This window comes from Clytia hemisphaerica, unplaced genomic scaffold, assembly GCF_902728285.1.
Source record: "Clytia hemisphaerica strain Z4C2 unplaced genomic scaffold, Clytia hemisphaerica genome assembly, whole genome shotgun sequence".
Classification (NCBI taxonomy): domain Eukaryota; kingdom Metazoa; phylum Cnidaria; class Hydrozoa; order Leptothecata; family Clytiidae; genus Clytia; species Clytia hemisphaerica.
Window position 1 is genome coordinate 1242238 of NW_027103638.1, and position 18227 is coordinate 1260464.

At 34.7% G+C, this 18227-nt stretch overlaps 1 protein-coding gene across 1 annotated transcript in view; it reads right to left on the reverse strand.

The window, feature by feature from the left end:
* Positions 1 to 2022: 2022 nt before the first annotated feature.
* Positions 2023 to 18227, reverse strand: part of LOC136802763 (nonsense-mediated mRNA decay factor SMG9-like) — a 29865-nt gene continuing 13660 nt past the window's right edge. Inside the window, exons 2-15 of the mRNA XM_067059521.1 lie at positions 16071 to 16226; positions 8874 to 8954; positions 8658 to 8713; positions 8045 to 8205; positions 6558 to 6673; positions 6169 to 6284; positions 5861 to 5897; positions 5395 to 5469; positions 4362 to 4543; positions 3892 to 3960; positions 3345 to 3388; positions 3079 to 3186; positions 2691 to 2940; positions 2023 to 2250 (exon numbers count right to left, since the gene is read on the reverse strand). Of these exons, the coding sequence (XP_066915622.1) occupies positions 2169 to 2250; positions 2691 to 2940; positions 3079 to 3186; positions 3345 to 3388; positions 3892 to 3960; positions 4362 to 4543; positions 5395 to 5469; positions 5861 to 5897; positions 6169 to 6284; positions 6558 to 6673; positions 8045 to 8205; positions 8658 to 8713; positions 8874 to 8954; positions 16071 to 16211 (1518 nt within the window). The 5' untranslated portion in view covers positions 16212 to 16226 and the 3' untranslated portion in view covers positions 2023 to 2168. The remainder of the gene's footprint in view (positions 2251 to 2690; positions 2941 to 3078; positions 3187 to 3344; positions 3389 to 3891; positions 3961 to 4361; positions 4544 to 5394; positions 5470 to 5860; positions 5898 to 6168; positions 6285 to 6557; positions 6674 to 8044; positions 8206 to 8657; positions 8714 to 8873; positions 8955 to 16070; positions 16227 to 18227) is intronic.

An 18227-nucleotide genomic window follows, 5' to 3' on the forward strand; every position in this document is an offset into this window, starting at 1 on the left:
AAATACAGAGAATAACGATTGTTATTCAAAAATAAAAGAACAGCTTTCTTTTAAGATAAAAAGACAATTTTCCTTACAAAGAACGACTTTCCTCCTGTTTGCAAATCACAGAAAACAGAAAATAGTTTTCTTTAAAAAAAAAGTGCAATTTTGCCTGGGAATACAGAGAAAACCAGAGAACGAGTTATGTACCTCCCAAAATAATAAGATGTATTTCTCATCCCCGAATACAGAGTTCGTTATTCTCCCAATTTACAGCAAACGATTTTCCTTCTAAAATACAAGGAACAATTTACATTCTAAAGTAAAAAGAAACACCTTCCTTCTAATATACAGGAAATATTTTCCTTCAAAAATACAAGAAACAGTTACCTCCTAAAGTAAAAAGAAACACCTTCCTTCTGATATACAGGAAATATTTTCCTTCAAAAGTACAAGAAACAATTTACATTCTAAAGTAAAAAGAAACACCTTCCTTCTGATATACAGGAAATATTTTCCTTCAAAAGTACAAGAAACAATTTACTTTCTAAAGTAAAAAGAAACACCTTCCTTCTAATATACAGGAAATATTTTCCTTCAAAAATACAAGAAACAGTTTACTTTCTAAAGTAATAAGAAACACCTTCCTTCTAATATACAGGAAATATTTTCCTTCAAAAGTACAAGAAACAATTTACATTCTTAAGTAAAAAGAAACACCTTCCTTCTAATATACAGGAAATATTTTCCTTCAAAAGTACAAGAAACAATTTACATTCTAAAGTAAAAAGAAACACCTTCCTTCTAATATACAGGAAATATTTTCCTTCAAAAGTACAAGAAACAGTTTACTTTCTAAAGTAAAAAGAAACACCTTCCTTCTAATATACAGGAAATATTTTCCTTCAAAAATACAAGGAACAATTTACATTCTAAAGTAAAAAGAAACACCTTCCTTCTAATATACAGGAAATATTTTCCTTCAAAAGTACAAGAAACAATTTACATTCTAAAGTAAAAAGAAACACCTTCCTTCTGAATACAGGAAATATTTTCCTTCAAAAATACAAGAAACAGTTTACTTTCTAAAGTAAAAAGAAACACCTTCCTTCTAATATACAGGAAATATTTTCCTTCAAAAATACAAGGAACAATTTACATTCTAAAGTAAAAAGAAACACCTTCCTTCTAATATACAGGAAATATTTTCCTTCAAAAATACAAGACACAGTTTACCTTCTAAAGTAAAAAGAAACACCTTCCTTCTAATATACAGGAAATATTTTCCTTCAAAAATACAAGAAACAGTTTACCTTCTAAAGTAAAAAGAAACACCTTCCTTCTAATATACAGGAAATATCCTGAAGACGGAAAACCTTTTTCCTTGAGATCATTTTAGGCAAACACAGGGTTGTTTTGCTCATGTCTTTTGTTTTTGCTTTTGATTGTCGTTTTCATCATTTGAGATGTTTTTTCGTAAGATGTTTACATTATTATTATCTTTACAACGAGCACGAATGCATAATCTAATTCAAACTAATATCAAAAGCTATTCTCGCCTGTAATTTAACTGATGTGCTAATTTGACAAAGAACGAGATTCGTTTGAAAATGAAAACATAGAGTGATTATATGTTGTATTTAGGAATTTTATTAAGTAGCTTGGACAATTGGTACACATTGATTGCATGCTGGCGCAATAGATTTTATTTTAGTTGAGAGACCCTTAACTACGAGGAAAATTTTGTTCAGTTTTTCGAAAAAGGAATTTCATGGTTTCTTGAAAGCATATGTTAACATGGCCACGTACCAGGTGCTTGGTCCATTGTAGTATTGGATGAATCGCAGCCGATTCAATTTACGTAAAAAATACAGTGTAATATCCATAACTCGAGCACGCACGGGGAACACAAATTTGTTCGAGTTTAGGAAATGTCGAGTTATGGAGTAAGGCTTATAAGGCATTGTTAACTTAAGGGATCACAACACCTGTTCGAGTTAGAAGACATTTGAGTTATGAAGATTCGAGTAAAAGAGACTCTACTGTATTGCTTCAAATCCTACATAAGATGCTGGTACATTACATGGAACAGTATACAAGGAAAATAATAAATTCAGTTTTCCAACTTTTTCGACACTCCAACAAAAAGTAGACGATATATACAAAAACAAGATTTGGAAAGGATTTTAATTGGTCAATAGGCGATGGTATTCGGCGATGAGGTTGGACTTCTTCACCGCTTCCCACGTGCGAGCTGCGTAATGAAACCTACCAAAAAAGAAAATGCAACGATCAACAACAGCGATAAACAACAGCAATGATTGAATTACACGATCAAAGGTGTCTTATTTAGTTTATCATAATGAAACACAGTCGGTGTCTCTGATTTAATCTTTAACTTGTTAAGAAATTTCCTCGATTTGTTATCTAGAAGTGTCCACCTTTATACAATCATCAACTCTGTTTCGAAAAAATTGATTTTGCTTTTTTCTTTTTTTATTGAAATATTTCATAATCTTTCTAAAAGTCTTCCGTTATGCCCTTTTAAATAAAGTGGTCAAGAGCTAGGGCTGTAAGTCTTGTATTTTGACCTATTTTGAAACGCATATATGAACACATTCCTCCAATTTTAAGGGTAAAGAAGGTCTTCTATAGTAGAAGCTCTGTCCACTTTAGTTCGTAGAAAAGTGATAAGAGAGTGTGCTTACCAGTTTTTCTCCGAAAGCACGTGATGCGTGAAGGGCGTTCGAGGAAGGGCGGAGAGTTGTTGGCGGAGTAGTGAGATGATTGTTTGGGAGGAAGGGAAGCCTTGATACGTCAACTGGTTTTCATAATCTTCCTCATCTTTTGATGATAAGAGCGAAGGAATGAAGTAAAGATTGACGTCATCCAACCCTTCCATCAATGTCGGTGCTTCGTGTAAGCTCAATAGTGGTGCACGAAGCATGGAAGGACCACCTGCAAGAAACAATGTACAGAAAAAAACTTTAACCTGGGAATAAACTTTACTTTGAAACTATTTGTCGGCGACTCGATGCGTGAAAAAACCTTCGAACAACTAAAAACAAAACAAAAACAAAACCGTTCGAGACTCACCACGGACATGAAGACGCGAATTTTCAAACAACTTCCACGTAACCTGACAGGTGGATTTGATGACGTCATATTCGAATGACCGCGTGTCACATGATGTGTAGACAAACACTGAAAAGTGAACGAGAAATGTTAACAGTGCTTCGTTAAGTTGAAATTTCTAAATTTAATACAATTTCATTTTTTATTTGACAAAAGTATGCGAAGATGAACCGAACGAAAGAGCGAACGTGTCGGCGAACGGGCGGGCGGCTGGACGGACAACTTACCAAGATGAGGGTAGAATTCATTGTTCAGGTCATCCGAATTGTTGCTGAATAAAAATTAAAAAAAGAAACGTATACCAGATGGATTTTTGAACCTTGAAACTTTTACAGATATGATTTCGAGAATTTTTTGCATACCACAACACCAATTTTGAGAATTGGTAAAACAGGGTATAATTATGAATTTCCATCCTAATTTCGTCTCCTTGTTCTCAACAATTTTTTTTTTTAACGGTACTTGAATTGAGCAAATATTTCAGACATTTGACTGAATGAGAAAATAGATGAACTGGCCACTCCCTGGTCCACCTAGGACTGCCACAGGACAGCCTGGGTAATTCTTTTAAAAGCCTCCTCAATAAGAATCGCAGTCAAAGTTAATGCATTTGAAAAATATTTTTTGCCAGTAATTTGAAGTGTTCTAAATTTCTCGAGGTGAAATTTTGTTCTTCATTTAATTAAAGAGTGAGCACGTGATCTTTCAAAAATCCAGTCTTGATTCGGCTTACATCTTAATAATCTCATCATAGAAAGACAACACAGGACTTACTTGGATCCGTCTTGTGCACTGTTGTGTGAGATTGTAGAAGGCTTCAACATCTCACTCGATTTCAACAAACTGCAAATCAAAGAACGAAGAGAAACTTTTAGAAACAGTGTCTGAATGTAGAGAATAGGATGTTAGGAGATGGAAAACCTTGGAGACAACAAAAAATTTTGAAGGTCAAACAAACATTATAACGATAAAATGTTGATTGATTTCTCCTGTGAGAACGGTGTTCCGAATGAAAAGTTAAAAATATAAGGAGAATGTTTGAAGCAATATTAAAACTCTGTGAACCTGAAGGTTTCCATCCATAGAGGAAAGTGTGTTCACAAGGAGATTGGAGACACATTTTCTTGTAAGCGTATTTGATTAGCCTCAATATGCATGATTTTTGTAATTTGGAAGATTTCAATTACTTTGAAATTTTGAAGCTTTGAGAAAAAATGTGTGTTATGATCTTTACTAGCCCTTACTTGATAAGGTTGAGGTCCATCATGTGATCTTGCACGACGAGAATTGAATGACAGACAGTGTATAAGAAACTGATCAACTGCAACGCCTGTACTTCCAAACAAATCTCCGCTGTCGAATATTCTGAAGGCACTTTCCGATCGTACTTCAAATATTGCTCCAGCATCGACGGACTCATCAACGGCTGTAAAAAACGGAAGTTTAGGAAAATATGTTTCGAGAGCAGAAAACTTTCGCAATTCTTTGGATAAAATAGAGCTTTACACTAAAGTCGGTTTAATAGTGACAGAAATTGCTGGAACGAGAGAAGAACGACCGTTCTTACCTTTCAGAAGGTGTTTAAGGCTCAAAAATATACTGGGAGGTATTTCATAATCATCAGGAAAGTTTTGAAGATTTAAATAATTTTTTGCGTGCATACACTTTCACGAATTTCCTTGTTACTTTCACCAAAGAGGCCAAAAATCGCCAAAATTGTGAATTTTGTACACCAAAGTATAATTAGAATCTTTCGAACATATTTCACGTCCCCATTATTAAAACCAACCTTCATAGAATACACGCTTTTTTTATAAGAATATCTCCTATTTGAAAATTGGCGAAATCGTAAGAATACCCTAAGAACACCGTCTAGGGTGAATTTCACAGAATTTGATAAGAATACAGTCATTTCGTATTTGGTTAACAGAAAAAACTGCTTTCTTTGTTAGAGATAAATTAAAGCTTTGAGGAAAAAATGTAATTTTAACCCAAATGTTCACTTAAAAGTCCAAAAAAGTAAGAATACGTTAAGAATATTTCACCCTCAATTTTGGCACTTTCTTAAGAATATTTGACCCTCATCCAAAGTACACTATTCTTATAAAAAAAAAGCGTGTAATTTTTTACCATGATTCAAACATATTGTGTATTTCGAGAAAAGCAGATTTTTTGTTACGCGAGTAACATCGGCAGTGCTCCACAGCAGCAAAAATTCATAAAGTGAATACATGCATCACAGTAATAAGTTTTTCGGGGATGTTATTAGAGAGTTACCTGAGTATCGAGGAGGATCATTCGTTCGCGAGTGATGTAAACATCAACGCCCACCGTGCGATGAATACACTTCTCCTGAAGAAAAGTCAGAAAGATTGATCTACTAATGTGAAGTGTTGAAGAAACTTTCCATCATAACTGGAAAGGGAAGTGCACCAAAGTATCAAGAACTCCATTCGTTTTCATTGCAGATTCTCCGTGACGTGAATAGTCCTTACCCTTGAGGAGTAAGTGAGTGCTTAGCTATATGGACCGGTGGCTGGGAAGGTGTGTTTGACTTGAGATTGACAAGGTGTGAAAAATATCTTCCTGTAAATTCATAAGTAGTGGATTTAGATATTTCGGGCAAAACATGTGGAGATGCTACTTATCATTTTGATCTGATAAACCAACTTACATTCCCTCCAAAAAAAATGCAAGAAGTTGGTTGAGTGGGAGATTTTTTAACAAACATTGGCGAACTTACCCAGTCAGATTTCTTTTGAGGACAAAATATTAACCTCCTAAAAAAAAAGAACGATTCTAAAAAAAAGTTGAATAACAGTATAGCAATATTTATCAAAACGTATTACTTCCAAAACACGAAAGGAGTCTTTGAGCTTCACACTAAAAACTCCAATCAGGCAAAAGTTGTTTATATTAGTTAAAGAAGAAGTATAAATAGGCTCTCATTTCATTAATATGTTGTCCAAAGTAAAAAGTGATAATATTTGTTTCAAGGTCTTATCTTTAAAGCACCACAACACGAACAGAAAAGAATGTTATAAACTTAACGTTTTTTCAATGGATTGAACTTTCTGACCAGCAATGAGGGACATAAGGGTAGATTTTCCGGCACCTTGCATCCCCACGCACCCTACAACCACGTAATCCGTCTGGTCCAACAAACTCTGAATAAAAAAAGGTTTTCAAATAAAAAAATACATCTTTATTTTTTATCAAACGGAAAAGGATTTAAAGGAAGCGCGGGTAAAGATTAATACCATTTCCTAAATATAGATCGTCAAATTTTGAGAAGAACGTCAGCTAACTAGTGCTTATAATACAAATACAAATTAATACAGAATATTCAAATCAGCAGATTATTTCTCTATCTAATTATTTTCTTCATCTTTTCTTGTGGGTGTTTCTATAATATTATTGTTGAATTTATGGAAGTAAACCTCGAATGCTTTATCACTCCACTGGAAAGATCCATCGATCACATTTATTGATTCTTTCGGTAAAACTTCTGATGGCAACCTTAATGCAGCCAACCCACTCAGTGTGTAATGCTCCGCTAAAAGTTAAAAAAAACTTTTACAAAGGAAAGCTATTTAAAAAGTTAAGACGGCAGATGGGACACTTGAAAGCGTCTAACTAACTAATACACTCTTCTCGAGATGCATAAATTTATTGTTGTCCTCGTTTTCAAACAGATTTCATTGCTATAAAATTACATATTCACAATGATAATTGTGTTGTTTACACCTCATGAAACATTTTGAAATTCAAATACTCTTGTTTTAGAATTAATGTTTGCCTTTTGGGAATTTAAATTGGTTTAAATGTATAATTTCATAGCAATGAAATCTGTTTGAAAACGAGGACAACAATAAATTTATGCATCTCGAGAAGAGTGTATTGCTGAGTACAGTCTGAAAATAAAAATAAGTAAGTAAATACCAGATACAAGACAAACTAAATGAATGGGCATATTTGGATTTCACAAATTGTAAATCGTCTTTAAAATTACAGTTATGAATAGTTTAGCGCCACACATTCAATACTCTGAAAGAGTAATGAAAGAGCACAGTGGTTGATTTAATAAGTCTGTTTGTAGGGTAGCTTTCAATGTCTTTCATAGTCTCCAAAGACCATAAAGTTTTCAGGTTTATGATTTTCAAAAAGTTACAACATGGCTGGTTTCCATTCTGTTTTAGCCAGTTACTCTTAGGTGCCAAATAAACGCCCCCCCCCGCTTGTTAATTTTTCGATTTTTTCCCAACCCCCCGGACGTTATTAGGACCCCCCCATTTATTAATTATTGAAAAAATTCCCAGCTCCCAAAAGGAAAGTTTCTTGTTTTACTCTAAAAAGCCTAAATTTAGTCTATTTTGACCCTTTTTAGGGTTTTTAAAAGTCCATTTTCCAACCCCCCCCGGTAATGAGGTCCCCCCGTTTATTTGATTTGAAAAATTTTCCAACCCCCCCCCCCCCGTTATTCGAACCCCCCGTTTATTTGGCACCTAAGAGTAACAAAAGCGAAGGGGAGGGCTCATATCTTCATGACATTATATCACTGACGAAGATTGTTAGTTTAGAGGAAATGAAAGTTACCCCTTGTTTCTAAAAATCACCCCTTGCAGGGGGGGGGGTTGTAGGGGTTCGAAATACCGTGTTCCCGTCAAAATTTTTGCTGAATCCCGGAATCCCGAAAATTGAAAAAATAATAACACCGTCACACCGGCTTGTACAGGGCAAAAATGTACCTAAATACCGTCACTGTCTGATTTTAAAATACCGTTTTCCCGTCTCTTTTTTCGTCAAATCCCGTAATACCGTACTAAAAAAGGACCAATCCCGTCACACCGTAAAAGTACAAACCCCCCCCTTGCAATTACAATATAAATCGAAAAAAAATATTGACGTCAGTGCACAATACGCTTACCATGCGAAGTATGTGTGGTGGTGACAGAGGGCGAATTGATGTCTGCTTTATTTTCATATTTGCTTTGTCGTTGGTAAGAGGTGTATCCTTCGTATGTTTGTTTGGTGCTGGAGGAGGGTGTGTTGGTGCCAGGGCTGCTTGAAGTGGTCGATTCACTGGCCCTGTGGAATAATTATATGAATAGTTTCGAACTTTTCATAAGGTCGCACCGTAGAGGATTCGCATTTGAAAGGAAAATTTTATTTGCGAATCAATCAGACATTTCTTTATGATCCATTCATGTCCATTCCTTTTTTTAATCCTAATATCATGTTGAATGATTAAGAATCCACAAGTGTTTACTAATTTTTCTTTGTCATCATTATGTCATGTTTTTGATTAACCAACATGACATTGTGATTAATTAATTAACATATATAAAGTTAAGAAACTCTCATTTTCCGAGTGCATAAGCGCCACCAAACACACCAGTCTCATATAATTTTATTATTGATTGTCAAAACAAAAAGAACGGAACATATTTTTATCGAGACAGGTTCTGATATCATGAAATCAGGTTTTCATTTTTCTTCAAAACCTCATTATTATCAGATGTTGAATTTTTAACACTGACCTTCTCTGAATGCCTAGAATGGTGGGTGAGTCTTTCTTCTGTGACTCTGAAGCCAGCTAGAGGAAAAGGGTAAAAGTTATTTATCAAGAAATAAGTTTCCAAAACTAAAATAAAATTTGTAAAAAAAAGATGTTCAAATCAAAGCCTTTAAAATTGTGTAGCAAAACAACCATCAACCAATTTCATAGCTATACTCGTAAAAAAGTAATCTTTTACTGCTTGACTTGATTTCTTGGCCAAAATGATTGGTGTTTTGATTGATGAAGACTCATTGCTTTGTGAATGCCCTTCACTGTCCTGAAGAAAAGAACAAAAATATTAATTCCAGGTCAGCAGGTATATACAGTGTTATGTTTAACTAAGAGAGAGAGAGGCACACTAAGCCTACCCAAAGAAAGGCATAGGCCTCATTTTTGTTATGTTTGACTGTACTATAGTATGCTAAATCGTTACCACGAGTCTTTGTGTATCAAGACGTAACATAGTTAATATCTTTATAACGTCTACCTCATGACCAGAATCGTTCAGGGGTTCTTCAGCAATGAAAAATGTCCCTAAAAATTTTTTTCTTTTCTCTTTCAGCCATAAATTTTCAAACTCACCCTTTCCTAAGAAACTTTACCATGTTTTTAACCACTTAATATACACCAGTGAAAGTACCTGCGTAGTGATTGCAACAATGTAAATAATGTCCTGAGATACCTAGTCCCTTTTGTGTCTTGTGATTCCTTACACCTGATTTCTAGTCTTCCTATGTTTTGTCTCTTGTCAGACTCAAGAATTCTTGTGACGTGTCTTCTCTTTTCTTAACACTGCTGGCCTAATCATCCTCGAATCCTTGGCATGGATAATTTTATATTTTAACTAATTTGTAACTTACATTTTGATATGAAAATATTTATCTTAAAAATTGTTTTTAATTTCCATAATTACAAATATTTTTCCCATATAACTCTTGCAATTCCCTAATTAAACTAAGCATCATCTTGTCCTTGCTCATTCATGGGGTTTGATATCTTGAGTCTACACCTACTTTTGTGCTTTCAACCTTATTTTTTACATTTTATCCTTTATGTTTGAAATCACAAAAATGTACTAATGTTATATGTAATAATCCAATAGAACTAGACAGACCCAGACTGCCAGATCAAACTAATTCCCACTTTTTGACTAAAATATTTCTATTCCAAACAATCTAATTAGCTGAAGGAAAGTTAGTTGCCTAAAAGGAAATAAAAAAGTACCTATTTTCGCTCCTAAAAGATCTTCCTAGCTTAAAAATGGTCAAGCTCTTCTTTTCCTTATCACAATGCCATGCTGAGTTAATATTTAAAAACTCCAGCCAACTCTCCAGAATCAAAACAACGACACTAGCATCATTGTTTTAATGTTGGAGCTTTTAATCATCCTATTATATGACTTCTCATATAAGTTACTTAAATAGGTTCTGCATATTTTCCTATGAAATCAAACCACACAAATTGGTCATCATGCTCTCTGCATTTTGATCTAAAGCAAGATAACAGATTGAAAAGACTATTGAAGATAAAAAATTGAAGACTATTGAAAAATAAAAGCCTGACAGTTTAGCCACGACTCATGTTTTGGCCTGAACATGACCCAAAAATATACGAGCAAAAACATCATGGGTTTTTTACAAACTTTTTTTATATAATACCAAATTCTTTCTAATAATACCAAATTTCAATTTTATAATATTAAATTTATTTTTATAATAGCAACTTTTTTATAACACTAACTTATCTTATAATACTAACTTGTTTCATAATATCAATCTTTTTATAATACTAACATTTTTTCTAATACCAATTTTTTTTTTATTACCAATTTTTTTTCAATACTAACTTTTTTTATGATACCAATTTTTTATAATACCAACTTTCGAAACGCATGATAATCAGTTATCTGAGACCTGCACCTTTATGAAAAAATCTTTTGAAAATAATTTTGTCATGACATTACTTGGAGCCGTCCACATAGTACGTACACACTAAGGGGGAGAGGGATCTTCTCAAAAGCGTATGCTTGCGTACAGGGGGAGGGGAGGGGCCAAAGGAAAATGTAACACAGAGAAAAATTTTTCATAGCCTATTTTGCTTGTTTTTTTGTCGACTTTTACGTTTCTTATACACACTCAAGGAAAAGAAAAAGTTTCTTAATAGACATTGAGTTTCATGTATGAAATAAAGGTTCGAACCAAACAATTTGAATTCGAAATTTTCCTCAACCGTTTTATAGTAACCAAAACTTTATTTTATAATACAAACTTTTTTATAACACTAACTTATCTTATAATACTAACTTGTTTCATAATATCAATCTTTTTATAATACTAACATTTTTTCTAATACCAATTTTTTTTTTATTACCAATTTTTTTTCAATACTAACTTTTTTTATGATACCAATTTTTTATAATACCAACTTTCGAAACGCATGATAATCAGTTATCTGAGACCTGCACCTTTATGAAAAAATCTTTTGAAAATAATTTTGTCATGACATTACTTGGAGCCGTCCACATAGTACGTACACACTAAGGGGGAGAGGGATCTTCTCAAAAGCGTATGCTTGCGTACAGGGGGAGGGGAGGGGCCAAAGGAAAATGTAACACAGAGAAAAATTTTTCATAGCCTATTTTGCTTGTTTTTTTGTCGACTTTTACGTTTCTTATACACACTCAAGGAAAAGAAAAAGTTTCTTAATAGACATTGAGTTTCATGTATGAAATAAAGGTTCGAACCAAACAATTTGAATTCGAAATTTTCCTCAACCGAGGGAGGGGGGTGAATAAAAAAAGTACGTTCATAACAAGGGGTATAGTCATTTGCGTATGCGTGCATACAGGGGTTAATTTATAGAAACAGAGTCTCAGAGGAAATTGTATATGGCCGAGAAACCCTTTCTACACTTGAATGATCATACAGTAACGGTAATCGAGGCAAAACTTGGTATATATCATAAAAAAAGTTGATATTTTATATAAAAAAGTTAGTATTATAAAAAAAAGTTAGTACCGTTACTTGGTCTAATGTCGACATCCCTCCTCTAAATCCGACACCATTTTATCAGCTAATGGTCAGAGAGGATTAATCCTTTTTCAATAAGTGATTCAAGCTTTCATACCGCAATTGCAGTATATTCAAGAAACAGAATTCAAGATTCAAGGAGAAAACAGGCAATTTTTGTACATAATTGATCATATCTTTTTAATAACGCACAGACAAAATATCTTTTCCGTACCGTCAATTGCTCTAACTTGGGACAATTGGTTGAAACATGGGAATGTTGATATCTGGCCTGTTTTTTCACTTGTTACTGTTAAATCTCTTTGACAACAAATTTGTTTTGATAACTCCACCAAGTTTATCAATCATACTTTCTGTTATAACATGTCACGATAACTTTCACTGATAGCGCGCCCTTTTTAACTTTTTTGTTTTCATTTAAAAGGACTGGATGCCAATTGGAGAATTAGAGAACGCCCGCCGCCTAACCGCCTATCGCCCGATGAGATTAACAAATAACGAGCGTATAATTTGCCGCGTGAGTGACGTCAGGGTGATACTGATTTTTGTCCAATCTTTGCGGGACTTTGGCTTAAGTGCTTGTGTGCAGCATGAGGGTACAAAGTCCAAATATGCGTTTCCCGTAATTTTTGTATGAAGAGTTAGGTCCATACTGGAAAGAGCGCTGGGAAGCAATCAGTAGAAGAGACCACTTCCGTTTTTGTTGCAGATTTCGATATAAACTTCTCTCAGGGATTACTTGTCAATGTACATGTACACACGTGTTGTGTCAACTTGTCAGCATTGTATTGTTGTAAAGGAAAAGATAAAAGAGGTAAGACTACAGTTAGGGAAACCATCCAGGATCCTGCCATTCTATCAGCCAGCAAAAACTGAATGACACTTGTAAACTTAAGTTTCTTACCATTTTCCATCGAAAACAATCGAAAACATTACTACTTCCCAAAGCCGGAGACCAAAGCAAATGATCTTTCTTGATGAGGGCGCCCTTTTGGATCTATTGTTAACTCATTTAAAATGGTGGACAGAGTTGCGGAATGATGAAGGCGCCCACTGCTTCGAGGGTGGTAACTCCAAAACGCCCAATATGACCAGCCAACAGAACATGTCATGCACTCCACCGTAGCGAAAGCGCGAACGGCATTTCACAATTATAAGAAAGTCTTATGTGCTTAATTCTATTTAACTTTGAGAGCTTCATGGAAGATGAAGAAGTAGAAAGATGAAAAATGCGCTGGTCAATTATTTTTAAATAGGTGTGTTCTATCATTGTTGAAAGTTGAAGAAATTTCTACCGACGCATAATTGTTTTACAGCCAATTAGAGGCACAGTCTGCTTATACTTACTATGTTTGCTATATCATCTAGGCAAAAAACGGAAAAAAAAGACACAAACACAATTTTTTTATGAGTGTGGTTATGATTTTTTTGATTGCGGCCGCGTACAGGAACTCGCCAAATGTTCCTAACTGGACTAACTAGCCTAGTTTAGTTTCTAATCCTGATATAGGAGTTTAAGTTTAGACTGTTAAGCCTTTGTAGGCTAACCACAAATGAAAACTACTGCAATTGCTGTATACCGCAATTGCAGTATACCGCAATTGAGGGATTTCCCTGACTGATAATGGGTCGTGATCAGACTGCAGATAAGCATAACCAGTCGAACCAAATCGAACGGAATTGACGATCGAACCAGTCGAACCAAATCGAACGCAATCGACCGATTGAAATTCGATTGTCGAACGCAATCGAATCTCAATTGAACGTCAAAATTCTGGGTAATATTCGATTGGTTCGATTGTTGTTCGACTGGTTCGATCGTCGCTTCCGTTCGATTGAGATCGTCTGGCTTTATTCTTGCAGCTTCCTTACATCCAAGCTCTCAAACATCACAAGCCGAATGAAATTACTTTCGATTTCCCATAGAAATTATGCGATGAACAATCCGGGTGTCAATGAATCGACGATCGAACGCAATTGAACGCAATCGAACATCAATTGAACGCAATCGAACATCAATTGAACGCAATCGAACATTAATTGAACGCAATCGAATATTTACATTATGGTTTAAATATCATTAATGAAACCCTTTCTAAATGCATTAAATATATTGATCATGTATGTCCATCCATTGATAACAATAAATTCAACCCTCTAACTGCTGATAAACTCTTTAAATTGGAATCATGTAAACTTGTCCATCAGTATTTAAATGATAACATCCCTTCAGCTTTAGTTAATCTATTTCAAAGATTTAAATCAGACAGTTTAATATCAGTTAGTCACACTAGGAAATCTAGCTTTCAGAAAAAACAACATCAGTCATCTACAGGATGCATTTGCACAACAAGGATGAGAGTTAACTGAATCAAGTTCGCAAGACAATTAATTAAAACTTGAAAGTTTGAAACAAAATAAAACGTGCAGCAGCCAAAATCAACCAACCAAAATTTGTCATTCAATTCCCGAGACAGCGCTTCAATTTTTAAGGCCTTGTTTATACGTTAAAGTAAAAATATTTCCGCACATGTAAATGGGTCATTGTTTAAGGTCCGGCAAGATTTCCGGGAAAAAGCCTATCCGGTGGTGCGCGGATCTAGGTGGGTTCCGCCTCCCCCGTAGATCTTTTTCTTGGGAAGTTGATCTTCAAATTAGTTTTCAAGTTTGGCTTGGCTCAAATTTTTTCATCTATGGCTCAAATTTTAGGCAATTTCTCAAAGTTTTTGAAAATGTTAATTTCATTAAAAAGCGCCGGGTTATTTTTTGATGAATCCCTTTAGAAGTTTTGCGGCGCATTTTTTTGCTTGAGAGTCAAGTAAACGAAATAGCGCTTTCGCAGCATTAATCTTTGATACGCATTTTGGCGGGACGCTAGTGTTTCTAACTGAATATCAAGAAAAAATTCTAAGAATAATGTTGCTACCATCCATTATGATCAATCTTTTCATCCGCTTATGTTTTATGCACCACAATTTTGGAATCAAGGAAAATACTACAAATCTGCAAGTCTTTCCTTTTCAGCTTTTTCATCTTTCATGGTTCCAATTGTTGAATACGATCGAATCTCAGTCGAACAGCTGATACGGTACAAGAGTGAAAAAAGAGCTTGGGAAATTGGATTAAATTAGAGTTTTTAATGTATATAATGTATATGTTGTCAATAGGGTTTGTTCTTTATTTTCTCTACATTTATCGCTTATAGTTTTCATGCATCATGTTTTCAATTTTGGTAATCCTTTAATTAAAGTTTAATATTCAAAAAATTTTTCTTTCGTTAAAGTGTTTTCTCTTTTACTACACACTACTGTAAATACTTGGTATTTTGCTGACTTTACCCATAGTTTTTAATTTTATTTTGTTGTTGTTTTTTGTACTAGTCTTGTACTAGGTTTTTAAGACTTAACTGTGAATGACTTAGAAATCCTCATATAGGATATTTTTATTCCCAGACTTGTATTTATATTTCAGTTAGGGAAACCATCCAGGATCCTGCCATTCTATCAGCCAGCAAAAACTGAATGACACTTGTAAACTTAAGTTTCTTACCATTTTCCATCGAAAACAATCGAAAACATTACTACTTCCCAAAGCCGGAGACCAAAGCAAATGATCTTTCTTGATGAGGGAGCCCTTTTAGATCTATTGTTAACTCATTTAAAATGGTGGACAGAGTTGCGGAATGATGAAGGCGCCCGCTGCTTCGAGGGTGGTAACGCCAAAACGCCCAATATGATCAGCCAACAGAAGGCGAGTTTGTTGCAGCGTAAATTACGTCATGCACTCCACCGTAGCGAAAGCGCGAATGACATTTCACAATTATAAGAATATCTTATGTGCTTAATTCTATTTGACTTTGAGAGCTTCATGGAAGATGAAGAAGTAGAAAGATGAAAAATGCGCTGGTTAATTTTTTTTAAATAGGTCTGTTCTATCATTGTTGAAAGTTGAAGAAATTTCTACCGACGCATAATTTTTTTACAGCCAATTAAAGGCACAGTCTGCTTATACTTGCTATGTTTGCTATATCATCTAAGCAAAAAAAGACACAAACACAATTTTTTTATGAGTATGGTTATGATTTTTTTGATTGCGGCCGTGTACAGGAACTCACCAAATGTTCCTAACTGTATTTAACGTTCGTACTATCATAAAGATAAACAAATTGAAATTGAAATATCAATTGAATCTGAAAATTGCGGTAATATTCGATTGGGATTCGATTGCGTTCCACAATCGAATTTCAATCGGTCGATTGCGTTCGATTTGGTTCGACTGGTTCGATCGTCGATTCCGTTCGATTGAAATCGTCTGGGCATATAAGCCTCAGATAGATGAAAACTTTAAAAAGAAATTTTTTTTACCTGCCTATCCCTCTCTCTTCTGAATCTGTCCCTTGGTCTTCGATCTCTTCTTTTCCCACCACGATCCCTTCGATCTCCTCTCCGGTCTCGATTGTACTCACTTCTGTCAGAATCTGTATAACCTCCTCCTTCTTCTTCCATTTCTTTTTCAATGTTTAGGACGGCGTTTAACTAAATAATCCTGCAAGTGCTAAAAATAGAGTATTTTCCATATATGGTCAATGAGTTAAAGTGAGCGCTTGCATTTGTATAGCGTATCATAACAAAGCGCGCGAAGATTGAATCAAAATGGCGCCAGCTTGTTGCCATACTGTACTGCTGGACTGCTGCTTTTTCAATCAAATGCTCTGCTCTGATTTCGTTTGTCACTTGAACATATAGTTTTAATCAAAGTCAAAATCTTTGATAATCAATTTATTTTCTGAATGATGAATGGTTTGATTGACCCAGGGCCCAGGGGTATAGAGCTCTGGCAGAGGCCATCCACGGGGGTGTGTGGTGTGCAGCACTGGACTGTGGACTGAACTTTTGTTGTTTGCCTACCTACTTTTTGTGTTTTGAAAGCATTTAAATGAAAGATACCAAATATTTTGATACTAACATGGAATATGAAAAGTTAGTACAACAGTCGTTCAGTCATTTGGGAGAACAACAATCTTTGAATACAAAAAATATTATTTGATAGTGGATAGTGGGAAAATTTCATTACTTACATTATTATTCATTTACCGTGATTTAAGTTGGGTAACTTGCATCAGTGGAGGCTAACTTGCATACCCCTCAAATGACTGACCAAGCAAAGCAGCAAAATTTCAAAACAAATGAACTACGCAGCTTTGCTCGCAGTTCTACTCTACCATTTTTATTTTGTTTTGATTTAAGTTTGTATTTTAAGGACCAGCCAGGTCATTCATTTGAGGGCTATGGCCTATGCAAGTTACCCAACTTCACGGTATTCATTACAGTTGACGCTCTCTAATTCGATCTTCAAGGCAGGGGAATTGGATTTTCATCGAATAAGGGAGCTTATCGAATAAGGGAGCGTCGTTTATAAGAGTTTCTTGTTGACGGGGACTTTAAATTTTATCGAATAAAGGGAGCCTATTGAATAGTAGAACGTCTAATTAGAAAGCGTCAACTGTATTTCTAAAAATAGGGGGTGTCAATCGAACGAATCGAACGCCGAATAAATTGAATGCAATTGAATAATTGCAATTCGATTGTCAAATGCAATTGAATATTACTCAGAATTTGCCGTTTGATTGTAACAATTATGTTCGATTACATTCGATTGATTCAATTGTATTTGATTTTATTCACTCTTGTACCGTATCAGCTGTTCGACTGAGATTCGATCGTATTCAACAATTGGAACCATGTTTTTCATTGGAAGCATACGAAAAACATGGTTTTGTGCAGCGAAGGTGTTATTTTTGGGTGTTTTTTCTCACCTTACATATCCCAAGTCATACAAGTCAGAAAAATATTAGAATAGTTTATAAGCATATACTTACCGTACGTTGGTCTAATATTGACATCCATCTAATTTCGACACCCTTCTTTAGAGACAGGGGGGTCTTGCAGTTACTCCTTGACACTATGTGGAGTAACTGCAATTTTGGACATTTTCTACAGACACCACCACCCTTGCAGTTATTCCAACTAACTGATTTTCTCCTCAAAATTGGTGTATACCACCCCCAAAAATGCCAAATTTGGCAATTTTTTCACTGAATTCCTCATTTTTGATACCATTTTACTGGGTACGTATTATTAACGACCGTTCAAGAGTTAAATATCTCAATCATTTTCCAAGTTTGTTAAAATGTCTTTCATGCCTTGATTGAAGAAAAAATTTTGTGATTTTTTTTTTGACTTTTGAAAAAAATGTTTTTAATTTTTTGGCTTCCGGAATTTTTAAAAACCTAAAATTTTAAGTGAAAAATTGAAAAATGTGCTCACTTAGTACACCATAATATCCAACCAAAATCGACAATTTTGGGCTTAGACAACACCCATGTTGCAGTTAGTTAGAGAAGGGAAAAACATGAAAGTTGGAATCACTTGTTGAAAAAGGAAATTTCCTCTCTGAAGCAAAGAAAAGTAGTTTCAACCTGTCATTATTTTCAGCTCTAAAGGGTGTCAGAATTAGATGAG